General features: G+C 36.9%; 1 protein-coding gene across 1 annotated transcript in view; it reads right to left on the reverse strand.

Annotated features, from left to right (window-relative positions):
• The window catches only part of Dync1i1 (dynein cytoplasmic 1 intermediate chain 1), a 278997-nt gene that overhangs the window by 92313 nt on the left and 162915 nt on the right, over positions 1 to 23769 (reverse strand). Inside the window, exons 8-10 of the mRNA XM_042684669.1 lie at positions 19226 to 19388; positions 16808 to 16907; positions 10695 to 10820 (exon numbers count right to left, since the gene is read on the reverse strand). Coding sequence (XP_042540603.1) covers positions 10695 to 10820; positions 16808 to 16907; positions 19226 to 19388 — 389 coding nt within the window. The remainder of the gene's footprint in view (positions 1 to 10694; positions 10821 to 16807; positions 16908 to 19225; positions 19389 to 23769) is intronic.

Consider the following 23769-nt stretch of genomic DNA (forward strand, 5'->3'; position numbering starts at 1 on the left):
TGGATTTTGTCACTGCTTGAGGTTTTGGCAAACCATCAACATTACTATAGTTCTCTTTTATGAAATATAGCTTTTGACTAGGATTTAAGAGTATTGGGTGTATGTATGCAGGCATTTATATGAATATGGGAACTTGTCTACAATTTTTGCTTCTGTTCTCTTTGTTTTCCAGTAGACTGTATTTGTAGTAAACTTATTTTTAAGAAATAAAGGTTTTCTTCCATAGAAGGCATACTTAACTTTAATTTCAACCACTCAACAACATAATATTGGACAAAGTTATCGAGGAAGCAAAAAAAAAAATCCCACTGTTAAATAACATATCTATTGCACACAAGTGGTGGAAATAATTTTTAAGTAAGTCAAGGGCAGAAAAACACAACAACATTAGAGAATAAACTTTATAAACTTTAGACAGTAAACTTTGTAAAATGATTATGAAAAAATAATTAGTAGCATATAAGACATAAAATACATTTTAAAAGAGTCTATAGAGAAGTACAAAATGTCATGTCAAAAACGAGCTTTACAATGTCGGTGTGTGTGGGGGGGAAGGATTGGGTGGGGGGGAGGGGGGAGGCTGGGAAGGGAGGTGAAGGGTAAACAAAGGAGGAGGCTGCAATGCTTGGTAAGAAATGTATGCATTATCCTGCCCATGTAATTGTAACCCCTCTGTACAGTATGTTCTCAAATAAAATTAAAAAAAAAAGAAATGTACTCATTATCTTGCCCATGTAACTGTAACCCCTCTATATGGTATTTTCACAATAAAAAATTATGTCAGATAAACTTTAAAAAAAAAATAGCTAAGCTAAGTCTTTTACTGAAGTGATAAAAACAATACATTGTTTAACTTCTTGGCTAAAATGAACATGTCATTTAATAATATGTAATTGGATATAAATATGAGAAAAGCAAATGATCACTTATTTGTTATGACAAAAGCTAGAAAGCATTTCCTGGAAGTAAATGTGATGGTCCAATTTCCACAAATTCTGTTCAATAATAAATGCTTTCAAATAATTTCAAGAGTGAAGTTGTGGTGGAACTGTCTGAAATGAACCAAAATAACAGCATGACTGCAGCCACTGAAGTCCCTGAATTTATTAGTACCATGGTGTGTTCATATAGTTTTATTCATCTGGCAATACGAGGCAAATTAATCAGAAGTCTTTGGTCTAGTTGCTGCAGAGGAAAAGGATATATATTTTATAACACTTATTCTTAAATCTAGAGGCTCCTAGAGAAACCAAAGCAGTACATAGGCATCTCTCTGGAGGTGGTAGTGGCCTTAGAATGTACAGGTGAGGATTTTTCTGGCCTGTGACACCACAGCCTCCCACTTCTCCTCAGTTCTTCTCCAGAAATGAAGTTTTCTTAACATGTTCCTCTGAGGGAGAACATTGACCTTCTGAAACTTCTCTTTCTTTCAACAGCATGTTGCATTCTTTCAAACTTGCTCTTGCCTAGACAAAATGCTGTCAGATTTAGCTACTGTTTCCTCTGTCTTATATTGTGTTCATTAGTAGTGGCTCTTGGATTTATAGTAATAAAGAATAAAAAAAGAGGCCGAGAGCTGGTGGCTCATGTCTATAGTCCTAGCTACTCGGGGGGCTGAGATCTGAGGATCATGGTTCAAAGCCAGCCCAGGCAGGAAAGTCTGTGTGACTCTTATCTCCAATAAACCATCAGAAAACCACAAGTGGCACTGTGGCTCAAGTGGTAGAGCACTAGCCTTGAGCTGAAAAGCTGAGGGACAGTGCTCAGGCCCAGAGTTCAAGCCCAAAGACCGACCAAAAAAAAAAAAAAGACTAAAAAAAAAGAAAAGAAAAGCACTACCTGATAGTCCAGAGAAAGGACTGGGAGAAAGGACATGGGAGAACATGGTCATACATATCTCTAGTACAGCAATAGACCAGCCAGTCTGCACAGAATTTGTTACAGATATGTGCACTACATAAGTATCACGATTCCCTTCTTAGGCCTGTGCTGAGGTCATCAGTATTAATGATTAAGCTGAAAATATCCAATGCATTCATATCTAGCAAGTAGCAGAGGCACACTGGCAGAGATGATTGCAAAGCCACTTACGTCAGTATAACCTCACATCATTTTATATCCATTAGTAAATTTCCTTTCTCTCAGTTACCCCAGTGTTCCCCTGCTGCCTGGCTGCTTGTCCCTCTAGAGCATCACAGTCCCCCTTTTTAGCAACTAAAGATGCAACGTCTGGCACTAGGGGACCCATATCTATGCTACTTGAATAGTCCACACAGATTGCCACATATTTTGAAGTTCATTCTTGAACATTCTGTAATAATGGCAGCTGACATTCACTGATACTAAGTACTACATTTACATTTGTTTATTTTTAGTCTTAACTATGATTTATAAGGTCAGAGTTAGGAGAGTGAATTAAAATATCCCATCATTCAGTTCGGATAAAGATTTTCAATGATGAGAATGAGAGAGCTTTGGATGTCTTCAGATCCCTACTTTACCTAGCATTTGTATACAAAGAGCAGGTCTAAGCAAGTAGCATAACTATGTGGAACTTTCCACACTGATGAAAAATTTCCACAGTTGATGAAAAATTCAGCCTTGCTGGAATTGAGAGAAACCTGCAGAGTTCTTGGGAAGAAAGCACAGCCAGTTGCCAGCTCAGCCAATCATTGCTGTGTGGGAGTGGCCATGTTGGCTATGTTGGAATAAATGGACATAGGTTAGGTGAAATTTTCTTCAGGAATACAGCCAGGTGAGAAAATTAGGAACACCAAGTTTCAGCTAATTCCCACTTGGCTATCTTGTAACAACTGTGAAACCACTAAATGTACAGAGACTGATTTATTTTTCCAAAGCAAAGGTAGCTCATTACTATGGACTATTCTCCCGCTCAATTTATTTGCACAGTTGCTTTAACAATCAACATGATAGTATTTAAAATAGGGCCTAGAAGAAAGTAAAGAAAAGTATGAGGGTTGGAACTCAATTAGGGTTCTTGTCTTTGGAGGAAGAGGCATCTAGGTACTCAGGTCACAGCAGGAAGGGACTATCTTCAAGGGGGAAGAGCTCTACAAGAAATGGAACCAGACAGAATTTTGATCTTGGACTTCCCAGCCTTTTGCGGTGGGAGATAGCTGCTGTTGTTTATAAACCATTATATTTATGGCATAGGGTAGTGGCAGCCCAACCTGATGAATATACCTATAATATCTTTGTATCTTCACAATAATACTAAGATACCCACCACGCCACAACACTCAGACTAAGGTTCCTCTGGCCTCAGGGAATGGCTGGAGGGAAGGAAGTGAAGAAGAGGGATTGACAAGCCAGAGGGTTTATTAATTTTACTCTCTGGCTCTCACTACACAGCTGTGATAATTCTTGAGGCATTTTTTGATTAAGTACAACCAGCTCAGATGGTTTGATCACAGGACATGGGAAGGGCATTTAAGGAGGTGAATACTAACTGTTATTCTGGGGTTCTACATCTATAATGTTTGTATTGCCAAATTGGATACTTTTAGTTTTTAATGTATTTTTATTGTAAAAGTACTGTACAGAGAGGTTACAATTACACTTTTAGATTTTTTAATGATAGAAAACTTCCAATGGGCGCTGGTGGCTCATGCCTGAATCCTAGCTACTCGGGAAGTTAAGATCTGAGAATCGTGGTTCAAAGTCAGCCCAACTTCTCAAAAAAGCTAGAAGTGGCATTGTGGCTCATGTATGGAGGGAGCCTTGCATTTAGCAAAAGAAGCTCAGGGATAGCACCCAAGCCCAGAGTTCAAGCCCCACACTCCTTTAAGGAGTATGTTCAGAGGTGCATGCTAGTGGCATGCTACTACCACACAGCTCACTACTTCATGAGCATGCTGCCAGTTTCAGATGAGAAACCACCTTGGATACAATCTCTTTGCTATAATCCAGCAGATAATTCCAATTTCCTTAGATGTATCTCAATGATTAATTCTGCTTCTCCAGTTACTCTTGGGAGAAGATTCTAGAAGTGGGAAGATAAAGAATGCAATCTGGCAAGGCAATTTTTCTGCTTCCAACTTTCTGGGCCAAACAAAAAATTGAAGTTCCTGCTGTTTGATTTAATAAGAATCAGTGTCTACTTCAAGCCTTTATCCTCAGACCAGTCATAATCAATTGACATAAAAGAAGTGTTTTTGAAGGTCTGCATTTAATTTTGGCATGTCACGTAAAGTCCTTTATGCCTTTTCCTAAAGGCACAAAACAACAATTCTTGGGCTGCTGTTCTTTCCAACTGATGCACATAATTTGTATCTTTCTTGTAAGAGTTTAATTTTACCTCTATGTCATACATGATCTTTAATTTTCCATAATTTTCCATACTTTGAAAAGTGTATCATGGTCTATACAACATTGGTTGAGGTTTCCTCTTCTGTTTTCCAATCCTGAGGCACACTGAACGATACATTTAAGAACTGGGCACTTATGTTGGATTGCATGTTCTTGAACATGAACTTTGCTCGCCAATTATGAAATATCTACTTTGTGTTCTTTTTTGAATGCTAGGAATTCATATTGAATCTAAAATTCTAGTTGTCGAAGAACATTCTACTCTTTTAGCCTCTTTCTGTATGACCTTCAAGAACTATTTCTTAGCACATCCAAGAGAAAAACCTAGGAAGCACCTTTTCCTCATTAACAGGGAAGTATAAGAAAGTTCCCTCTTTTAATGTCAATCAAAATTCTTTTTTTTTTTTTTTGGGTCCAGTCATGGGGCCTGAACTCTGGGTCTGGGCGCTATCCCTCAGCTCTTCAGCTCAAGGCTAGCGCTCTACCACTTGAGCCACAGCACCACTTCCGGCTTTTTTCTTTTTTCTCATGTAGTGCTGGGGAATCGAACCCAGGGCCTCATGCATGCAAGGCAAGCACTCTATCACTGAGCCACTTTCCCAGCCCTCAATCAAAATTCTTGAGACAAATTCTACCAGTTCTCTAATTTTATAAGACTAAGAACATTAACTTAAACTATTTCATATATTTTGTTCAACAATTCGACATCTAAAGTTGTTGTAAGGGCTTGGATTATGAACCACAAGCTGGGTTGAAAGAGAGACAACAATTGGTAAGAGAAGGCTATTGAAATAAACCTCACCATTCCAGCAAAGAGTGAATTCTTTTTACAGGATCAGGAATTAAAACAAAGTCTCCAGGACTCACTCAGGATCCCCAGCAGTGTGGTCAGCCAGGAATGGAGCTTCAAGTCCCGACTTTCTGTCCCTGTCCTAACCACCAGCCCACGCTCCCTCCTGCATTACCAGCTCTCCTCACAGGCAGAACTCTCTTTGAGGTTAGCAGGAACCTCAGGCAGAACCAAAAGCTGGGCAGCTGAGGCCATGCGCTGAAATCTCATCTGTAATCTTTATAGAATCTTAATGAGAAGTGAAGCCACATGGAGGAAAAAAAAAATACAACTGAGGGTTTTAAACCCTGGCACAAATGAGGTTAGTTGCTAACCTTTCCCTTTCTGCTTTTCTCCTTGAAATGGTAAAGGTTTCAGGTCATGGTCAGTTGCTGATCGCCACTAGATATCATCCTTGAAAAGAGAATGCCAAGAACAAAAGCAAACAAACAAAAAACCCAAAAAAGGCAAAGAAAAAAAACCCCAAATCAGGAAAAATAAAAATAAAAACCTCTGACCACACCAAGCCTCTAAATATAACTTTTCTGCTTACCTCAATGCAGATAATTCAAAGATATATTTTTTCCGATTCTATTCATTCCTTTCAAAAGAGAAAGACCGCACCAGGGTAAGCAATGCAGGGTGGTCAGACACATAATCTAATAACAGTGTGTGAAGCCGTTACAGAAGACAGTGGGAGCACCGCCAGCTTATGTGCTGGGGCTTGGTGGCTGATTTCTATGCAGAATCCACGGGTATTTTCCAAGTATAGACAGCTTTTATTGAAATGAAAATAGAAAATGCAGGACCAGCATCCACACCAAAATTTCAATTTAGTAAGGACATGAAGCTGCCATGAAAGGAGAAGGTGGTGGGTCTTTCGGCTTTTTGGCTTGTTATAGAACACGATCCTTCCTAAAGAGGCCTTTTTTATACTTAACCTCAAAGCATGTTAGTCTTTGCAAGAGGAAGACTTAGCTGATCTTTATGTCTTATGCATTTGCTTTCTTGGCTTTTAACAATGATATTATGAGGCAGTGAGTTTGAAAAAAAATTAAAGAGTATTGGAATATCTCAATATTTTTAAAGTGTTAGAAAAAACTTAAGAATTAGTGACTATATGTCACTAATTACCTCAAATGTATGAAATTAGAACTATCATAAGGTACCCTTATGACAATTTTCCCTATTTTCATTTTTCATTCCTACCAAGCAAACTATTTGTCTAATTTTGATATCAAAGGATACTATTGTGGAGTCAATCGTTCTGCTTTTAATGGGCTGTTATCTAGAAAGCACCAGTTGTAAGATGTACTGAAGATGGGCAAGGCTGCAGAAGAAAAGTTAATAGATCAGGAATGAATGTGATTTTTCTCTTGTACATACTTGAACTCTTAGGGTTCTCTGAACTTCCATTTATGGTGAGAATACAGTTAAGATTGCCACATCTAAGATCATATCTAGCCAATGTCTTAAGACTATCAGACTACCAAAAATAAAATTTGAATGTGCTGCATATTCTTTGTTATCAATTCCTATGCTTTCTCATCTATGTCTCAGACAATTTAAATGAATCACATTTTCTGTAGGTAGAAACAAAGTAGCATTATTTCATTCTTGAAGTTGTCCAAATGAATGTAATGTTCAGCTAAAACAGAGTCCATTTTGTTTCCTTTCTTCTCTGTTCAAGATATTCCACCAAGCCATTCCTGCATGCTTTTACATGGCTGCATCTCTTACTAATGTAGAATGGTGCAAGACATGGGCTTTAGACTAAAAAACATCTGACTTTAAACCTGGCTGTGTCATTTACAACTTTGTTTCATGGCTCTTCTTAGCCAATTTCTCTTCTGGGGCCATTGAGAGTTAATGACAATAAGTATAAAGACTACATTCTGGTTTTTAAAATAATTTTTAGGGCTCTGGTGTTACACAGACATTCATTATGACTTCAAATTAATCTCTTTTTCACTTTATTACCTGACATATGTAAAGGTTACCTCACTATATATCATCTGTAAAAACAATAAAGTAGAAAAAGAGAAAAGAAAAGCTGTGATTCTCTTGGCGTCTAATAATTTCCCTTCTGAAGTTAATTCCTTCAGATATATTTGCTCACTAGCTCAAAGTAATCTCTGGAGTTAATAGAATTTTAGGAGTTCTGGAAGATACTGATTTCCTGGATTGCTGTCAGGGTAAAATGGAAGTGCTAATTTTCTATGTCAACTTGGCTAGGCTATGGTTCCTAGTTTATTAATGAAAACAGTAGTCTAGACTTTGATGTTCATGTGTTGTTTTCTTTTCAGATGTGGCTAAAATTTAACTCAGTAGACTTTGAGTAATGTAGTTTACCCTCAGTACTGAGAATTGGTCTCATCCAATCAGCTGAAGGCCTTTGAACAAACACTATCTGCAACACACAAGTCTTACCTTGCTTTCCTGTTCTGTAAATTTCAGGCTTAACTTTACTCATTAGACATTACCGAAATATCCACCTTCCTGGCCTGCCCCACAGAATTTGGACTTAATAAGTCCCACGTTTCTTAAAAAATATCAGTTTTCCACACTCTCTCTCCTTATTCATATATATAAGATTTCTTAAATTTGAATCATTGTGCTTATGTGTGTATGTCTATATATGTGTATGAATGTATATATTATCTGTCTGTCTGTCTATCTTCCTACCTACCTACCTAGCTACCTACCTACCTATCTATCTATCTATAACTTACTGGATCTCTTTTCCTGGAAAACCCTATCTAAAATAGGCATCCTCAGAAAGACTTCATACAATTGTCTCTCAGCATCCCTGAATTAAGTTTCAGGACATCCCTCCTCTTGGATATAAAACTCTGTATTTCCTTGTGTATCTTATTATACAATGGTGAAATAGTTGCATATAACATACCCACATCTTCCTATATGTATACTTGTTATACAATGTAAATGCTATGTTAATTGTTATTCTAGTGTATTATTTAAGGAACAATGGCAAGAAAATGTATATTCTCATTACAGATGTGATTTTTCCCCCAAATATATTCTAGTTGCCTGAGTCTATGAATGGAGAACAGATGACTGAGATTCCTTTGCTCTGCTCACCTTTGTTCTCTCTTTCCTGAGAGGTACGGGGCTCATTCCTGTTCATCCTTCCAAGAGTTTGTCCAACTCTGTGCCCCTTACAACACCTACAACTAGAACACTTAAAGGAAATTTAATAGCAAAAACTAGACACTATATTGGTAGTCCAATTTGACTTTTGCGTTTATCTAACTGTGTTTTCCATGAATATTATGGTTCACTTATATAAACTATTTGTTTTCTATAAGAAGAGCACAATGATGATTTTTAAATATCCTTAAATGTATGTGTGGTTAAATTGAGCAGCTTTTATTTGGTATCTAGTGTCAGAGACTTCATGTCCTTTTTGCATGTCACATGATCATACTGAGTGTATAAAATCATTCTCAATTTTCTTAGTTCCTTCAGTGAGAATACAAGGTAGAATTGAGAGTCATTACTCCTGGTCTCCAAGTGAATTAGAAAATTTGGAAAATACAGAGATTTTACTCAACTTCTTCTTTAACTCTCACAGTACAAATATATTATAATAATCATGGTAGTTCAGTGTTTTTTAAGTGCAGAAGTGTAGTTTCTTCTAAAATATACATTATATCACTTAAATGAGAAACTAAAAATGAAATTTAATGCTTATTGGTAAAGTCATTAATAAATGATCCTAAAGGTACCAGGAAAAGGAAAAAAAGGCAAGATGATCTATTTAATCAATCAATAATAGCATGAATTATCATCACATGATAAAATCAGTTATTAAAACAATTCTAATTAATTCCAGTGACTTTGAAATTTGTTTTTTTTGTGCTACAATATCACATTCCTATTGGCTTGTTTACTATATAAAGCAGTGATTATTAAGTGTATTACATGTTATTGCCACACTGCCACAGAATATTAGTTAATAGAATTTAAAAATTAAAACCTATAATAAATCTTTTATACATTGACTAAAGTGATCTGGAGTACTTTTTAGGTTTTAAAAATTAAGGTATTCTTTTATATTAAGTGAAGTAAGACAGGCCCAAAGAAACATAGGTCCCATGGTTTCCCTTATTTGCAATAACTAGTATATGTCTAGGACAAGCAGAAAAGGTCAAAAGCTATGTACATATGACCATATAAAATGATGTTAAGTGAAATGAACTCCAAGACAGGGACACAAGTGATTTTTTTCTTTCTTGTTATTGTTTTTAATGTACTTATAATGTAGTATAAAAATTTATAGAGTTTTTTTAAAAATGCACTCTCCTTATCCTATGATTCTTAGAGCATTTTCCTGGCATTTCAACAAACCTCTTAAAACGGAATGAAATTAGAGTTTTGTGCTTCTATGTTTACAGAAAAAGCATATCAAACTGACAAACTTGATAATCTTAAAAAAAAGTAAAATAAAAACTCTTCTCATTTCAAAGGTTCAGTAAATAAAGGTTATTTACTATGCAGTCTTAGACTTCTTGTTAAGTTGTTTTTGAGATAGTAAATTAGAAAAACGTGGTCAGAGTTAGAGGCTACTCAATCACATTGAAGTTAGGACTTTTATTCTAGGAGCTCCTGTCCCCAAAATTGTATCTGATAATGTTCTAAAGTCTAAACATACTTATCTTATAAAAGACACTTAGTTCTTGGACATAAAATAACATAAATCTTCCCCCAACCAACAGGTTTACCTACCATCTTCAAATGTGTTTATATTCAGTGACCTATCTGCCATTCAATACCTCTGAGTTATAAAATATTGAAACTTTGACTTGGAATGTTTGCTTCCTATTTTCCTGTGCATAATCACAGGACAGGAGCATTAATAAAGGGGTTGGTGCATTGGCAATGTTAAAACCTGTTATTTAGGCAGAGACATGGCAACAGCACAAGTTCAATGTGTGTAAGGGTAGCATAATTTTAGCTTGTAGTGTGTCAGACGAGAAGACACATGTAAGTAAATGTAAGAGGTAAAACATCTCAAACTATTTGATAACATCTATACTCACAAACTAAAAACAGCAACCTAGCTCTAGAAGTATTACTGGTAAAACAATATGGCGCCTATAAACTTAGAACTGGCAAAATCCATTGAATCATATTTCAGAAAGAAAAAGAACTTGAAATGGTAATACTCCGAGGATGTCCATGTGGGTGGCCAAGCATATGTTGTTGCTAAGCAGAGGAAGTGGTACACCACAATTTCTTCATAAGTGCGAGGTCTTTATAAACTCATCCTCTCAGGGGCTGTTTTAAATAGAAAGAAAATGACACAGTCCCCAACCAGGCTTCCTAACTGTTTGAGGAGGGTTGCCACTTTCCCTAAACATTAGGTTACTGTGGGGGAATTTTCCAAAATAGTCAACAATTCCATTTTTTTTAAACTTAGCTCTTCCTCCCAACCTAAGACACTTGTAATACAGCAAGAACTATATTTAGTCTAGCAGGAGATGTAAGTTATTTTTACTGTGCTGACTCTTACCTGACAGTGGAAAACATATTCTGGTGTGGTTTTCTTAAACTTCATGTTCCAAACCAACGCCACTCCATCTGGTTCATGAGGAGCATCTTCATTGTTGTTGTAAGAAGCAACCATCAGCTCAGGGTACTAAATGGAAGAGGTCATGAGGATTCATTATCCAAAGATGACAACACAAGTAAACCATCCTTATACCTATATATACATACTGGACTACATACTTTGAATGGTGCTTTCTTTTTAAATTGTGACATAGTTAATATCCACCCAAGACCCCAAACTACTACAATCTGTTTATGGTCTCAAACACATTGTGTATTATTATACGATCACTGATATCTACCAAATTCTGAACTGCAAACACTGTATGACTTCTGTGGTGTATATGCATTTTGGGCCACTGTCTCCCCACCTCTCCATCCCCTCTCCTATATTAGTTTCCATTATAACTTTCTTAATTTTCTTCCTTGGCTACATTTTAAAGTCCTTATAAGTTCTCTCTTTTTTTGTTACATATAGCCCAAAGGATATACCCCAAGAGCTATTTTCTGTCCTTGTTTTTGCCTATGTTTACACATACTCTACAACTACTCCATCGTTTTAAAAAATCTTACTGTGATGATACTTTTTAAATCTTTCTCTAGGCCTCATATCTGTTCAAGTTCAGATCCAAATCCCTGTCTGCCTACTGGGGATTCCTCAGGAATGTTCAGAAATGTATCAGATGCAATGCAGAAAAATAAGTCTGTCACCTTCCATATGAAACATACTTCTCTTTCAACATTTCTACCTATCCTCTTTTTTCATACTTTATCTGCTTAGTCTCCTACAACCTTCCTTTCCTATCCTCAAACACTATTACCTGTCTCATGGGCTTGTCATGAGGCCAACAGGTACTTGACTCTGATCTTAACTATCATTGGAAGAACTCTTCTGTGCTTTTTATAATCACAAACTCATCTTACCTGGCTCAGCATAGACATCAAGTTGACCAGACAAACCTAACTAACCCCACTTCTCCTTCCTTGCCTGTTAGGATTCTATTTTGTGACCTTCCTGTTAAAGCATCTGTCCAGTTGTACTGATTTTCTCTGCCTATGTCTGTTACTAGATGGTAGGCTCTTTGAGTATAGGGGCTGGTGTTTATTGATCTCTGAATATATGGTCTACTAAATCTAGGGACTGACAAGAATAAAAATCTGAATTTGTTTTATTTTTTAGTAACTCTGGTCAGAAGAAATATTTAAACCTTTGTTGTCAGACAATACCAATAATAAAGGTTTAAATGAAACAAACAGAAGGTATACAATAACAAAGAGAGCTTTACAGTAATGTGCATGCAAGAAATACCAACTTGCCCTCTATTATCTCTTCTGCCTGTGATTAAATAAGCTAAGAATGAGATTCACAAGAGATGCTTATGAGAACCTATTTCATGAAACTTCCACTTCTACCTGGAATTTTCATGAGGCAGCATCAATAAACAGGTAATTGTATCTTTACACCAACGGATATCTATACTGTATAGGTATATATATATACACACACATATATATATATATATATATATATATATATATATATATATATATATAAAACAGTATGTATTAACTAAAGACAACCCATATAAATTGGAGCCCTGAACTTTCCCCCTCTTTTAAGCATAACTAGATCTAAGCCTTCTATGTGGTTTTATTCATTCTTTCAGTTGCAGAGAGTTGTAACTTGCTGGTTGGTACAGAGGAGGTGGAAGTGTGCAGCTATGCACATGTAGGTGGCCACCAGGGGAAGTAATCCTTCTTTATTAGAAAATCTTTCTCAGTAGACGAATCAAAGCTTATTAACCAAGGCCTTTGATTCAAAGCCCATTCAACGAAACTAACATCCAGATAAACACAGAAGTCTCCAGACTGTCCAAGGGAAGTTTAACTGTGTCACATGTGAAAAGGCAACTCTGTAAACACCAACCCCACTCCCACAGGGACGACAGAGCAGCCAGATGTGTCTGCAGTAATACCCCACAGCTTTACATCTGGGTCTCATCGATGGCACAACTGGTCTCTTTTCTTTTTTCCATTTAAGGATATTTTAACATATTTGGCTTTCAAATTCACTTAGAAAACAGGCTATGCTATAGTAAAATACTAGGGAAATGCCTTTGGCATAATTGGGATGACAAGACCTGGAGTTAGTGATTTAAATCTTTTGTCATGATTTCAAAAGTGTCTCATAGGTTGTCTTTTGGGCTGTTGGTTTATTTCAGCACAACCAGTTACATTTTACTGTCTTTTTTCCCCTAATAAATTCTTTTGACAATTATTTAAATATAAAGGGTTGAAATGATGATTTTGACCAATTGTGAAATTTGTGGCCATTTAATTATCCATAGTGGTAGGTTATCCAATATTAGTGTTAGAGGGGAATTTAATCCCTCTAACACAGCTATGCTCTGAGGAAGGAACCAACATGAGGTCAGTGCTTACTATATTCCAGACACTGAGATAGGTGAGACTTTATCTCATTTGCTCCTCACAACCTCTGTGAAGCAGTGTTTTACTCTGTTCTTCAGAAAAAGAAGTCAGGAATCCCCAGGTAAGCCACTTGTTTCCAGTTACATTGCTAATAAGTAATGAAGTAAGGAGCTCTCTAGAAACCTGCTGGGCTTCCAAGACCATGCCCTTACCTCTCAATTGTGGCATGTGTCAAGTGCTAGATACACATATGTAAAACACAACACACTCAGCTCTACAGGAGTCCAACCTCAAGATGTGTGTAGCAACTGTAAAGCAGAGATCAGAGAGAAATATAAACATGTCTCTGTAGACACACAGGAATTGGATACAGGTAGGAGTGGGGAAAAAAGTGCTAGCTGGGGTGAGATGTGGTGAAGAGGTCGCTGGAAGGAACTTGTGAGAAGAGAGGAGTATTGAATTAAGCCTTGCAAGGTGAGTTGGGGAACTGGGTATAAGAAGGAGGAGATTATGGAAAAGAACAGAAAAACAGCTTAGGAGATTCTTCCTGTATCACAGGATTCCCTTCTTGGGAATTACTCAATTCTTAAGTGTGTTAACTTCCAGAGATAAGTAATTAATTGTAGGGCTGATACTTGACCAAACTAATTTAATGGCTTCTCTAACTGACGTGTAAATTTTGAACTGAGATATACAACCCATGAGCTGGGGAATGCTTCAGGTGAATGACAACATCCTACTGGTCTTTTGGCCACTAATTTTTTTTTTTACTATTCCTAAGTTTAACTCTAATTTTTTGTCCATGGGTTCCCTAATTACCTTAGCACCTTAGCACCTGTCTAATGAATTCCCTTTTTACTTAACCTAGTCAGAAAGTTTTTTTTTGTTTTAGTCAAGAAAACGTACGAAGGACCATTGGCTGTGTGAGGAAGGATAAAAGAAAAGGATGTTGTAATGTATAATTACTGGGTCCTGAGTACAGGTGAGTGATGTCTGATTTTGCTGGACTGCAGAGGCGGCTGGGACAGTCACATTTCTTACAACTCCTAATATCCCTGCTACTATTTTACTGAAGCCTCATCTTGCTTTTCTTCTTTAATAACCTTGAGTTGCACCTGGAGCCAGGTGCAACTCAATTTATTCCATGTAAACCTGGTCTTTGGAACCTCATAACATGGTGGTGGGGATTCCAATATTTCTTATACCCTTTATAAATTGTATCTTTCAGAATTGCTAACCTCCTTCTCACAGTGTATATGGGCAGATCTCTCTCTCTCTCTCTCTCTCTCTCTCTCTCTCTCTCTCTCTCTCTCTCTCTCTCTCACACACACACACACACAGAGGTAAAATAAATGTCATATCTTCATGATGCCATTTTTGCCCTTCCCAATGTCACTTTCTGCAACACAAACATCCAAGATGCTGTGCTGAAACAAATCCATGGGCAATGGGTCCAATCACACACTTAAGTTAGGCAAGACTAGCCCCCTGATGCTAGCCCAGTGGCCTCTCAGGGAGTGTGGACCCAGGAAGTCACTAATAGCTTTTGGTTGAGATGTGTGTCAGTTATATTTCCTGTGTAATTTCCAGACCTGTAGTGAACATGCCGAACTAAGTGTTTCCTCAATCTTGGCTCTGATTTCTTTGCATACACGTAAGTATGTTCACAGACCACCCACATAGTAGTGGAAAAAGGTTAGGAAAACCCTGTTTGTCTTTCTGTTGGTCATGCTCTTATGCTTTGCTGAGTGGGTGTAAAAGGGGATTCAGGAGGAGAGAACTTCCACCCATTTGGTGACTGATGACAGTCCAGTTGTGGGGAATCATTTGGCTCTTCAGTTCTCCACAGATTAGGTTGGATTCTTATCACCCATTTAATGTTCTGCCTAGATAAATCTCTTCTTCAGCTATTTGCTTAAATCCCAGTGTTCATAGAAGTCCTACTCTCAAAAGAACTGTTAAGAGTACTTGTGTCTGCCTCACAGCATCTGCAAGCTGTCTTCTTACAGATTTAGAAGCCATTTGTGGGAGAGGAGGCAGTGGTTAAGAACAAATGCCTTAGAAGGCTGACAGGCTTGACTTGGACTCCACTACATCCAACTGAAGCCATTTGTAGCAAGTTACTTAGTTTCTCTGCAGCCCCAGTTTCTTCAACTATGCCATGAAAATATTAATAGTAGTTGCCTCATATGATTTTATGAGGATACAATAGGATAAAGCTTTCAGAGAAATTGGCACAGTGTTTGATGTTTAAGATACACAAATTATAACAAATTACAAACATGGATACCAGACCTTCTGTATTCAAATTCTGACATTAACCCAACTGATCCATGTGCCTTTGTACATGTTGCTTAACTGCTCAGTGCTGGGCATCATGCATGGTATGTTGTCAGCTGGCTAACTTGCTTACTTATCAAGTAAACTTTTGGTAAATTTGCCTGCTTTCACTGCCGATGCCACCCTGGGAGTTTAGACTTTTGTTCTATTGGCCAGGGAAATTTAGAAAATGGAGTAATTAGATTTGTGTTTTCAGAAGATTGGTTAGATGGCTTGAGAGAAAACTCTAAATGGATACGCATTAAGGTCCAGATAGTTAGGAAGTTAAAAATTGCACCTCTTTATAAGATGATTAATATACGTGCAAAGTGGAGAGTCTTAATAACAGCCTGGGTTCTAGAAAATGGTTCAGGAAGTTATGCTTTAGACTTCTGGGTACACTGTGATGCCTTTAACATAGATATAATTATAATAGGAAAGAAAGGATATGGGAAATAGGATATGTGTGTTATGTAGGAATAAGGAATGTAAGATCAGTTTGAAATTCTGTATGACATCTGTGTGGCTTTGTCTGGTATACAAAGTTGAATCCAGGAGTGAGATGGAGAGAGAAATAAAGCAGGTAGTGTAGGTTGTAGTTGAAGCTACAGACAGGGAAGTGATCTTTCCCAGAAAGTGTATTGAGACAAAGGGTCAATGCTGAGGGCATGATCAAGGAATTCTTGAAATGTCAGAGGACTAGCAGAAAGTAGAATAGACCAAAGAGAATTCAATGGAAGGAGGGTGTTTCTAAAAGAATAATAAAGTCAATTCAGCCAATTTGCACAGAGGTCAAAGCAGATGAAGGCTTCAAAATATCCACAGGATAGGAACAGTAGAAATCAGTGGTGACTCTAATTAGAGTTTTATAGACAGAATGGTTTAATTTCTTGCATGGTATCTAGCACATAGTAGGGACTCAATGAACACAAATAACTTAGTGTAGAATTAAAACAAAGCCTTATAAAACAAGAAAGAAAATCAGGAGGCATAGAGAAGAGAATTGTTAGTAAGTATATACGATGTGGATAAATAAATCTCTATTTATTTGTGTATTTTTGTTTGTTAAATTTCATACTTTTTTGTGCTAGTCCTCAGGGCTTGGGTGCTCAAGCCAGTATTCTACCACTTGAGCTATAGCTTCACTTCTGGCTCTACAGTCTGGCATTACAAGTCTCGCAGACTTTCCTGTCCTAACTGGTTTAGAAAACTGAGATCCTCAGATTTCAGTCCCTTATGTAGCTAGGATTATAGGCATGAGCCACTGGTACCTGGATCTATTCAGCCAAATGCATGAACTTATACTCTGCCAATAATAATTCTTACCTGGAGAGACCAGTCCATACAAGTGACTACTCGATGCTTGGACCAATGCTCATCATAGAACTGACGATTGAAAGAAAGATTGGCTCCAGCTTGAACATCCCTAGGAAGGTTTAAACAGCAGTGATAAATATGGTGCTTCAGAATGAGGCTTTCTCTCTATGTTGCTTATACTAAATCAGTGAAGTGGCAAAAGTATGGCACATAATACTCTCAGAGGCCAACATGTCAATCTGGACAGCAAACTCTGATCACAAATAAATGAAGTAAAGATGGTCTCCTTTACGAACAGCTCTCTCTGTAGACACAGAAAAGTTTTCCACATGTTATTCTAAGCCTGGTATGATATGTCATATTTGTTTCAGGTTCCCATGTTGGCTGATCCTGAAGCATACTCCTTCCCCTAATAGGTTTTAGTCTGAAGCACCATTTATTAAATTTCCCTGCTATCAAGGGAGCATAGAAAAAGGCAATTCTTAGTAATCAATGCTACTTCATATCTCATTAGAAGTGATATACATGTTTCTTTCTCCGTGTAAATTCTAGTAGGCTTCCTTAGCTGCCTCCTTGCCCAGCAGTGGTAGTGATCATTAGTTCTCTCTCTCTTTTTCTGTTTTATACTTTCCCTTCCTTCCTTTCTTCCTTTCCCTTCCTTCCTTCCTTCTTTTCTTCCTTCCTTCATTTCTTCCTTCCTTCCTTCCTTCTTTCCTGTCTTTGTGCTGGTAGTAGGGCTTGAATTCAGGGCCTAGGTGCTGTCCTTTAGCTTTTTTTCTTTTGCACAAGGCTGGTGCTCTACCACTTAAACCACAGCTCTACTTCCAATAGTGATAATTTATTCAATGAGACAGCCTGGTGAAGAATGAGAGATTCACCAGAAGTGTTTCAGACACTTAACCTTTCTGTCATGGTCCTAAACAGCATTTAGGTCTAAGAGGATTACACTTTGGCTAGTGTTTACTAGGTTAATGTTCAAGTGATGCCAACACCATCTTTGAAGAACTCTGGACTGCTCAGACAGTAGCTCCAAGGGACTGAGGACTTAACGTGAGTAAGGCTTGCTCTGTGCCAGCGGGTTTGGATCTGCAAAAAATGCTGCCTAAGTTGCTTGAGTTTCAGTTCCGGAATTCCTCCATGTTCACTTTTCTCTTAGTTTGCTGTTTTCCCCACATCACTCATCTTGTGGAGCTCCTTTCCTCACTGGATAACCGAGCTCTAGACTGTTTATTTGGGCCCAAATCAGCTGACCTATTATGGTCTCTCCACCAACCCCAACTCTATCAGTTCCACCATTTCAAATTTAGGTAGAGACACAGACACTCAGAAAATAACAGGACAAACAAAATCAACTGAGCCATAAGCAGTGGCTTTTTAAAAGAAAGCAAACCCCACAGGACAAGTTGTTCAATTTATATTCAAAGTATTCTAAAGTTGCTGACAACTCTTGAGAACATTTTTAGAGCTCCACTTTGGAACTGTTTCCAGAGCGTCTGTTAATTCCTTTGGGTGTCCTCAATAATGATACCACACTGTCCTTTAAGAATGCCTTTGAATTTTAGAAAGGGTGAAAAATTAGGTCTGATGAAAAGGACAAGCTCTTGGATGAAAGTAGTTTGTAGCTAAAACCTAGCTATATCATTTCTTATAAGGCTTGTAAAGTAGCTCCTGTTACCCTACAATGACATGTTGTCTTGCTTTCTTATTTATTTATTTTGTTTCTAATATCCTTTAATCATACCTGTTTCCCAAAATGTATGTGTAAATATACATATAAATGCATATATATGCATAATCTTTTTGCATAATCTCATAGGCTGAAAAAAGAGCAGTTTCCAGATTCTCATCTGTCATGCCAGCTAAGTTATCCTATGTTTCATGTTTAGTTTCTTTAGCTTTCTGTTTGCTGAGCCATTAAAAATGGATCTAGAGAATGAAATACAAATTCCCTATAAAAATTTTTTCCCCGAAGGACAGTGAATGATACACTTCCCATCTCTTTCACCTGGACCGGGCTCTAGGTCTTAAATTCCAAAGCATTTCATAGACAAACATGATAATTACAGAGAAATTTCAGGTCAGAAGTTATAACCAAAGCTCATTGTCAAAGCTGCTAGACAAAATCAATCCTAGAATTTCATCCTCCTCAGATTTGCTAGATTTGGGATTTGACCAATTAATACATAAAAATATATTCAGAATCAACAGATGGAGCATTGCATACAAAAGAGGCTAAGGCTAGAGGATTGCTTTAGCCCAGGGATTTAGGACCAGCCTGAGCAACATGTGAGTCTTTGTATCTTAAAAAACAAGAATAAAGACATTATACAAATGACAACTTGTCATTATATATATATGTCCCTTATATATAGTCCCTTATATCTATATGCCTATATAGATATTTTAATGAATGCAAGCGAGACTAACCCATCCTTTTCCTCTAGTTCTCGACCACTGTAGTCGAAAAAGATATCGGAGTCTTCAGCCAAAGCTCTTTCAATTACCCGAATTGTTCCATCAAAAAAGATGAGGAATTCCTCTGAATGAAGGATCTGCTGTTTTTCTTCCTCAGTCAGCTCTCTTGGTGGAGCTTTTATTATAAAAGAAATTGTTAGGAAAGAAAAGAGGGACAATTAAAACTTTTCCAGAGAAACCAAAGTCTAAGGACAACTTATGAAGAGTAATAGGACACAATGAAGCAAACCATTATTAATATGGATTCTAAATTGTTCCAAAACCTCTTTAGTATTCCTCCATATCTTAACTGGAATAATTCTTATTATAAAGAATAGGAAGTGATTACAAATAAAAAATAAATGATCATGTCTTTAGCAATCAGTTCTGAATGTTTCTTTCTTTAGAAGTGAACTTGAAAAACAGCTCAAATAGGCATAATAGGTAAATTTACATAATTGTATATTACATACTATTATAAGGGTATATATTAAACAATCAGTAATTACCTATAATAATGTCCAAGTAGTGCCTTTTTCCTTTTTTACTAAATAAACTTATTTTACTTTGGATGGATAGTTGGAAAGGCTGATATTTGTTATAAAGTTTCATTAAAGCTGAACTATATTTTTACAAATATGTTCTTGCCCAGCTATAGTTCGCCTTTAAATAAACACATGGAACAAACAAATGCTTCTATAAGGTACTCCACAATTTCTTTTATGCATTATTTATAGTATAATTAATATTAACACACTGAATCCTAACATACAAAATAAGACAGAGGGATGAACTAATCAGCAGTGTGTCATAGAATCTGAAATTGAGTTTTACTTTATCATGAGTCAGTTATAGAAACCATTCCTTCAATAGTAGTTTTGCATAACATTATAGAGAAGGGATTAGAAACTATCCCAAACTGGAAAACCTCCAGGACAGAATCTACTAACTGAACCTCTGGGGACCTCCAAAAACCCTAGTTCAATTCTTGTGCAGAGACACCTCCATGAACATTGGATTGCTAACCTTTAGTAGCATAGCTCAACTTGTAGGAGGAAGGCCATCCACAAACACAGTTGTGATGCCTGAGTTTCCTAAAAAGTTCAAACTTCCATGACCATCTTTATTACCAAGACAAGTTTCTACATGGTGATGTGGTCAGAAGAATCTTTTGAGGTACAATTACATTCAACAAAATATTTTATGAACATATTACTTGGTTTAATTAATGCATATCAAAGTCACTGGGTGTCTCAAACTTAGATGATTTAAAACATCCCTCCCTTGTTGGCTTCTCCTTTCCTGCCAGAAACTATGATCCAGGGAGGCTGGAGGGCTGAAAAATCTGTTTGTTTAACAAAGTAGAATAATTTTCATGTAGTTGGTTCACACTGTAAGCAATGTTGTCTTTGTACTATTATGGCACATCATCACCTATACCAGCTACACCAGAAGGTTTCCAAACATGGTACAACCTAGAATTCCTAAAGGAAGTGAGAAACATTTCCTTATCTAAGGCTCCAGAGCCCTAAAATTCCCACTGCACACTGGAATTTTCCCAAGTCTCCCTCCATTTCTTCTGTGTTGTGTTGCCCAGATACCAGTTAGAGAAATGGCAAAGCTGGAGATGTGCAGACTCTGTCTAGGAATTGAGAGAACAGGTGAAGAAAATGGAAAAACCAAGCTAGAATTACCCTGTCATTTTTTAACTCTGCTTTTTTCAGCAGTTAACCCCCTCTGAGAAGTTTTATCTCTAAAATAGGAATAGTGATACCTAAACTTTAAAGAGTGGTTTGAGCACGAAAGAATGCTTGACACATAGCTACTCTTTCAATAATTAGCAAATAAGTAGTAATTTTAAAACTCCAATGTAACATTTAAACTGGCTCATTCAATACCATAAACTATTATATAAACTAGGGAAAAGGCAAAGATCTATAAGATGCTAGCTCCACTTTACTCTGGCTAATATTTTTACATAAATAAACTTCAGTAAACAAGGAGTAGGGACCAAACAATGTCGTATTTTAAAAAGACTCACACAGCCATGGCCACCATTAATGGATGATTTGAGACACACTTGAAATTAAGCAAAGAAGTAGGAACTTTTTCTCTTTATTCCTTTTCTGTGTTCTAAAAAACTCTGTGTAGTCTCTGTTTGTATTCGAGCCACTTGTAATGCACCTGTATCTTTTCTTAGAGGTCCATTACCTTGAATAAAAAAATAATATCTGTGTAATTTTCTGTAATTTTTTCTTCCCTGTAGTGTATTGTCACTTTGATCTCAGCTTTCAATACACCTAGCTCTTCTCCAGAGGAACATAAATGGCTGATCAAAGTGTACTTGCAGGGGCCAAGTTCAGGTGGGCAAAGCAGTGGCCTCTTTAGATACTGTGCTTGACAATGCAATATTTGGCCTGAAATTAAATGGCTACTGGAGCAAAACAAAGGCTATAGTTTGCATTAAACTTTGATGTCTAAGAGGGATCAAACGACCTGATTTGTTTGCACAAAATAATAATGCACATGAACAGATAATTACTTCTTAAAGTCATAAACAATATTCAACTTGCAAATTAAGTAGGGTCATAGTTATTTTGATTTAAAAAAAACTACTTTTTCTTAAAGATCTTTAAATTGATAAGCATGGTTATGATATTATGAAAATAAAGTAGGCAGAAACTGCAAACAAAAGAGTGTATTCAGAAATAAAGTTCCCTTGGATGTTAAAAATATTGATAAATGGAATCATCAAAACTTAAAATATGATACAAACAAATAGGGATAGAATTCTTTGGCTCTAGGATGAGCCCCAAGCTCTTTTTTCAATATTTCTGTAGTTTTCTCTATACCCTAAAAGTAATAAATTATATTTTCAAGGAGTTCATAGTAGAAAAAGGTATGAATTTATTTACTAGCAAAAGGTAATCAGAATACAATAGGGATAATGGGTAATATTTTCCTTAGAAGTAAAGCAGAAAATGTTTTTTTCTTTATTTGCTTTATTTGCTTATTTATTTTTTTCTTTATTTACTGGTTTTCATGACATATAGGATGATTCCTTCAGAAGCCAACAGTTACTAAACTTCCATACATTTGAAGTACACTTTAAAAAAGATCTACAAAGAGTAGAATATAGGGATATGACTTACATATAACCCAGAATAATGATATAATTCCCTTATTTGCAATAATTAGTATATGTCTAGGATAATCTTATCAAATGAGCAGAAAAGCTCAAAAGCTATGTACATATGACCAGATAAGATGATTCTAAGTGAAATGAATCCCTGAGACTTTTGATCTCTAATTAATCACTCAAAAGCCAGGTGTTGAAGTGTGGCTCAAGTGATAGTATACCAGGTTTGAGAAAAAAAAAAGGACAAACAAATGAGCAAAGGACAATACCTAGGCCCTGAGTTCACGCCCCAGTATGGTCACTCACATACATACACAAAACTACCTACATATTTTTACTGTTCCATGCACTTTGATGCCACATGGGTAAAAATGTTAAAAGCTAGTGAGCACTCATTTACTTTTTTTTTTTCCTGCAACTTTCTCCCTTACTACTTTTTTCTTCATTGCCCGCCCTGCCCCCCCCAAAGCTAGATTTCTCAAAAATGTGTCTGAAACTGACTGTTAAGTTTTAGCCCAGAGCATATTTTTATGGTAGAATAAAAAAACAATCCCTGCAACAGAGGATTCGTAACGAAGTGCTGACACTGCCGTGTACTGTGGAGCCTGTGAATGGCGCCGCCGTTACATCTGCTAGAGATTCCTTTAAAACTGCAAGATACTGTCTCACGTTAAAAAATAAAAAATAAAAACCCAGCCAGATAGTTTGATGCCAACATAAACATGCTTTTAACCCATTATGTGCTAATTTTCAGAAAAGCCATTAATGGAGAAGAAGGCACACGAGTGCAGCAGTAACAGGAAACGTTCTTTCAAACGGCTTGACTTTTAATGTGACTTTAATCAATTCCATGTAGCATGAGGAACAGTTAAAAAAAAAAAGGCAGGGTGTTTTGATGCTTGGAATTTAAGAAGGAGGTTTCTTTGCTCCTCCAGGAGAGATGTTTTGGAGATTGGGTTTGAGGGGTTTGAGGGGTGGTGTTGATAGGGAACCTAAGCCAAGAGTCAGAAAAACCAGCTTCTCATCACCCTGTATGACTTAAACACAGTTAGCAAAACAAAAAGTATTTTAACTGTTTTTCCCCCTTTCTGTGCCTGTGATAATGACTGATTAGGTTTGTGTGTGTGTGTGTGTGTGTGTGTGTGTGTGTGTGTGTGTGTGTGTGTGTGTGTGTGTGTGTGTGTGTGTACTAGGGCTTGAATTCAAGGCCTTATGCTCTTGCTTTGCTTTCTTCATGGCTGGTGCTCTACTACTTGAGCCACATCTCCATTTCTGGCTTTTTGCTGGTTAATTAGAGATAAGATTCTCTCAGATTTGTCTTCTTAGTCTGGCTTTGAACCAGATCTCAGCTTCCTGAGTAGCCAGGATTATAGGTGTG

Source organism: Dipodomys spectabilis, unplaced genomic scaffold (assembly GCF_019054845.1).
Source record: "Dipodomys spectabilis isolate Male_0828 unplaced genomic scaffold, ASM1905484v1 ptg000089l, whole genome shotgun sequence".
Taxonomy (NCBI): Eukaryota; Metazoa; Chordata; class Mammalia; order Rodentia; family Heteromyidae; genus Dipodomys; species Dipodomys spectabilis.